At 52.5% G+C, this 5380-nt stretch overlaps 1 protein-coding gene across 1 annotated transcript; it reads right to left on the reverse strand.

The window, feature by feature from the left end:
* Window positions 1–335: 335 nt before the first annotated feature.
* On the reverse strand, window positions 336–1970 carry LOC121870814 (proline-rich extensin-like protein EPR1). Its single transcript, XM_042372787.1, has one exon. The coding sequence runs from the start codon at window positions 1968–1970 to the stop codon at window positions 336–338; it is 1635 nt and encodes a 544-aa protein (XP_042228721.1).
* Between the last annotated feature and the right edge of the window lie 3410 nt (window positions 1971–5380).

A 5380-nucleotide genomic window follows, 5' to 3' on the forward strand; every position in this document is an offset into this window, starting at 1 on the left:
ACCTGTACCCTCGCCTCCCTCCCACATCTACCTGTCATTAACACGTTTTTAATTATCTAACAGGGATGGGCAGCTTTCTGCTCTACAAAGCTTCCTCGTCTGCTATAATGATGTAGTTAATTATTACTAGTAGCGGCTCTAGCCAGTAATAGAGCTTTTCTATTCATTATACGGCTTGACTATGGCTAATCAATACCGGTGTGGGGGAGGAGAGCTGAGGTGCTGTCAGCGTAAATAATATGGCAAGTTCTTCATTAAATAAGAAAATATAGTGAGGTAGAGAGGAGGAGGAGGAGGTCCACGAGGCCACGGGGTGACCCAGCAGTTATGGTTGGCTACTGTGGAGGGTAGTAGAACGGTGTGGAGGCCGGGGACGGTGTGGGGCAGCAGGGACGGTGTGAGGGCAGTAGGGACGGTGTGAGGGCAGGGGACGGTGTGGAGGGGGCAGCAGGGACGTGTGTGGAGGGCAGCAGGGACGGTGTGAGGCGGCAGAGACGGTGTGAGGGCAGCAGGGACGGTGTGAGGGGGCAGCAGGGACGGTGTGTGGGGGCAGCAGGGACGGTGTGGGGTGAGTAGGGAGCAGTGTGGAGGGCAGCAGGGACGGTGTGAGGCAGCAGGGACGGTGTGGAGGGCAGCAGGGACGGTGTGGGGGCAGCAGGGACGGTGTGGGGTGAGTAGGAACAGTGTGGAGGGCAGCAGGGACGGTGTGGGGGCAGCAGGGACAGTGTGAGGGCAGCAGGGACGGTGTGAGGGCAGTAGGGACGGTGTGGGGGGCAGCAGGGGACGGTGTGGGGGGCAGTTGGGACGGTGTGAGGGGCAGTAGGGACGGTGTGAGGGCAGCAGGGACGGTGTGAGGGCAGCAGGGACGGTGTGGGGGCAGCAGGGACAGTGTGGAGGCAGCAGGGACGGTGTGGAGGGCAGCAGGGACGGTGTGTGAGGGCAGCAGGGACGGCGTGAGGGGCAGCAGGGACGGTGTGAGGGCATGCAACGGTGTGAGGGCAGCAAGGGAGGTGTGAGGGCAGTAGGGACGGTGTGAGGGCAGCAGGGGACGGTGTGAGGGCAGCAGGGACGGTGTGAGGGGCAGCAGGGACGGTGTGAGGCAGCAAGGGAGGACGGTGTGAGGGTAACAACGGTGTGGGGAGCATGGACGGTGTGTGAGGGGCAGTAGGGGACGGTGTGAGGGACAGAGGACGGTGTGGGGGGGCAGCAGGGACGGTGTGGGGGGCAGCAGGGACGGTGTGAGGGCACTCAGGACGGTGTGAGGGCAATAGGGACGGTGTGGAGGCAGTAGGGACGGTGTGAGGGGCAGTGCGGAGGTGTGAGGGGCAGCAAGGACGGTGTGGGGGCAGTAGGGACGGTGTGGAGGGCAGCAGGGACGGTGTGAGGGCAGCAGGGACGGTGTGAGGGGCAGCAGGGACGGTGTGAGGGCACTCAGGACGGTGTGAGGCAATAGGGACAGGATGCAGAGCAGTAGGGACGGTGTGTGAGGGCAGTAGGGGACGGCGTGAGGGAGGGGGCATTAGGACGGTGTGAGGGGCATTAAGGACGGTGTGAGGGGCAGTACGGATGGTGTGGGGGGGCAGTAGGGAAGGTGTGAGGGCAGTAGGGGCGGTGTGGGGGGCATGGGACGGTGTGGGGGCAGTAGGGACGGTGTGAGCAGCAGGGATGGTGTGAGGGCAGTGGGGCGGTGTGAGGGGCATTAGGACGGTGTGGGGCAGTGGGGACTGTGAAGGCAGTAGGGACGGTGTGAGGGCAGTAGGGACGGTGTGCAGAGCAGTAGGGACGGTGGGGGCGTGGGACAGTGTAGAGGCAGTAGGGGCGGTGTGGGGGCATGGGACGGTGTGAGGGCAGTACGGATGGTGTGAGGGGTAGGGGATGGTGTGAGGGCAGTAGGGGCGGTGTGAGGGCATTAGGACGGTGTGAGGGGCAGTAGGGACGGTGTGAGAGCAGTAGGGACGGTGTGAGGGCATGGGACGGTGTGAGGGGCAGTGGGGACGGTGTGGGGGCAGTAGGGACGGTGTGAGGGCAGTACGGATGGTGTGGGGAAGTGGGACGGTGTGGGGGCAGTGGATGGTGTGGGGGCAGTAGGGACGGTGTGGGGGCAGTGGGACGGTGTGGGGGCATTAGGGACGGTGTGAGGGAGAGTGGGGACGGTGTGAGGGCAGTAGGGACGGTGTGAGGGCATTAAGGACGGTGTGAGGGGGCAGTGGGACGGTGTGAGAGCAGTAGGGACGGTGTGGGGGCATTAGGGACGGTGTGAGGGCAGTAGGGACGGTGAGGGCATTAGGACGGTGAGAGGTAGGACGGTGTGAGGCATTAAGGATGGTGAGGGCAGTAGGGACGGTGTGAGGGCAGCAGGGAGGGAGGAAGAGAGAAGGGTGAATACTGCTTATTTTTATGCACCCCGTATACCGCCCTACATTACCCTCCCCCCACCCCCATCCTCCTATCCTCACCCCTTTCCCTGGCTACCTTGAGGAACTTTTTATATCACCCTCCTCTCTTCTCCTCTCGTTCTACCCTTCCCTCCACCACCCCTTCCCTCTCACCCCTTCCCACCATCATCCCTCTTCTCCCCACCCCTGCATCACCCCTCCACACCATCAATTCTTCCTTCCATCACCCCTTCACCATCACCCCTGACCATCACCTTCTTCACCATCACCCCTTCATCACCCCTCCCCACCATCAATTCTTCCTTCCATCACCCCTTCACCATCACCCCTTCATCACCCTCCCCACCATCATTTCTTCCATCACCCCTTCACCATCACCCCTTCATCACCCCCCCCACCATCATCTCTTCCCTCCATCACCCCTTCATCACCTCCCCACCATCATCTCTTCCTCCATCACCCCTTCACCATCACCCCTTCATCACCTCCCCACCATCATCTCTTCCTCCATCACCCCTTCATCACCTCTCCCCACCATCATCTCTTCCTCCATCATCTCTTCCTCCATCACCCCTTCATCACCTCTCCCCACCATCATCATCTCCCCACCATCATCTCTTCACTCCATCACCCCTTCACATCAAACCCATACAACAAGGTACCGTGTTACAGATACTCTTTACCTCATAATTCTAACTTGTTTCCCAATTTTTAATGTCACCCAAAGTTTCACGCTCGCTAAATATGGCCACAGAAAGTTGCAATTTTCCACCGAAATTTAAGGGTTAATTATCTTGGGATAATTTAAACTTCTGACAAATGATTGGCAAATTAAAAGTTGATTATTACCATCAGGAGAGAGGCATCGTCACTTCGTTTACAGACTACTAATTACCGCCCTCCCTCCTCTCACTACCATCAATACACGTAAGAGTGCAGAGAGAGAGAAGAAAAAAATAATCGGTATTGGGAATTATTTCTAACTAATAATTTCTCATTTTTGGGAGACTCATTATGATTATTACCACACGTTATGTAGCTTCCATTACATATCTCATAACGCGCTGTAATTATTATTTTGCCATTTCATATTCTTCTGAAGTCTTCGAAATTGTAGAAAAAAAAAACATTACCCCCACATCTAGTTTATTTCACCTGAGGATTAGCCCCTACATTAATTCACCTCATTAGCCCCTCTAGTTTATTTCACCTGAGGATTAGCCCCCTAACACTACTTGGGAGGTCAGATTTGCACTAAGGAGAAATAAGCTAGGGTCTAATCCTAAAATTAAATAAGCTGGGGGAGTGGAGGGGGGTGCTATTCACAGGTGACATGAACTGTACTCAAAATTCCTCGATGGAACAAATCCGAAACTTGTTGTGATAGAAATTAAGTGTCGGTCGAAATTGAAATTGATGTTATTTGTGATAATAGATAGATAGATAGATAGATAGATAGATAGATAATGTAATACTGTGTTTTTTATGGGTGAGCTAATTTTTTTAGTCCTGGTTGTCTTTGAGTACATGATATGAGTCCTGGTTGTCTTTGAGTACATGATTAGTCCTTATTGTTTGTGAATATATGATAAGAGTCCCGATTATCTGTGATTACATGATATGAGTTCTGATTGTTTAGAGTACATTGACGCACTGTACGTACTCAAGATTGTCGTTGAGTACGGACAAACGCTTCGGTGATTTTAAGAGTACCAAAAAACACCAACTATACCATGACTGTTTGAGTTCAGTCGATGTTTATGAGTTACAGCCTTGACAGTGAGTTAAAATTTTGACAGTTTGTGAGTTACAATGCTGACAGTTTGTGAGTCACAATCCTGACAGTATATGGGTTACAGCCCTGAAAGTTTGTGAGTTACAGCCCTGACAGTTTGTGAGTTACCATTAGGCACGGCAGCCCTGACTGTGAATTACAATTTTGACAGTTTGTGAGTTATAACCCTGACTGTTTGTGAGTTACAACCCTGACTGTGAATTACAATTTTGACAGTTTGTGAGTTACAATCCTGACAGTTTATGGGTTACAGCCCTGACAGTTTGTGAGTTACAGTAATAACAGTTTGTGAGTTACAGTAATAACAGTTTGTGAGTTACAGATCTGGTCGTTTGTGAGTTACAGCCCTGATACCTTGTGAGTTACAGGTCTGACAGTTTGTAAGTTACAGTGCTAACTGTGAGTTACATCCCTGATAGTTTGTGAGTTACGATTAAGTACGGCACTCTGACAGTTATGAGTTACAACACTGACAGTGTGTGAGTTACCTTTATAAACACGTCTGGTTATAGTTTATGAGGAAGGAGTGTGTGAGTACTTACCTTGTGAGGCGGGTATGAGGAGTGTGAGAGCCAGTAGAACACACTTCCTTAGCTGTAGGGCCTTCATCATGGCACCGGGTAGTGGTGGTGGTGGTGGGGGGTGGACAGTCACCTCCACAAGTGATTACCACAACAACAACAATGCCCCTCTGTTTCTCTTTCTCTTCTTCTTTCTCTCTCTTGTTATTTTATATAAAACTTAATCGTCCTGCTACCAGAAACTATGATCGTTCTAGTTCTTTTTGTCAAAGTTAAGAGTAAGAACTTGAGTGTGAATGTTGTTGAGGCTACCGCGTTTAATCCTCGCTTCGTGAATGTGTTGGTTAAACTTTTATTCGTATATTAGTTGTGAGAGGGAGAGCAGGGATAGAGGGTAGACGGGGAGAGGAAATAATAACTTGGTGAGAGGAGTTCAGTGGACAGGAGTAACAATGGTAAGAGCGACGACGGGCGGTACACCATTGTGCCCGCGGCCGGTGTGGCTGAAAGTGTGTGGGGGGACGCTCCTCCTGCGCCACCGTCTGCGTCGAGGACCACCGACCTCTGCAGTGTGTGTGTGTATGTCTTCACCTCCTCTTAACTCACCCACAGCTTTATAAACTTCTTCCTGTCTCTAATAAGACTCACTAATTTTCCTCTGTGTAATA

This window comes from Homarus americanus, unplaced genomic scaffold, assembly GCF_018991925.1.
Source record: "Homarus americanus isolate GMGI-L3 unplaced genomic scaffold, GMGI_Hamer_2.0 scaffold32583, whole genome shotgun sequence".
Taxonomy (NCBI): domain Eukaryota; kingdom Metazoa; phylum Arthropoda; class Malacostraca; order Decapoda; family Nephropidae; genus Homarus; species Homarus americanus.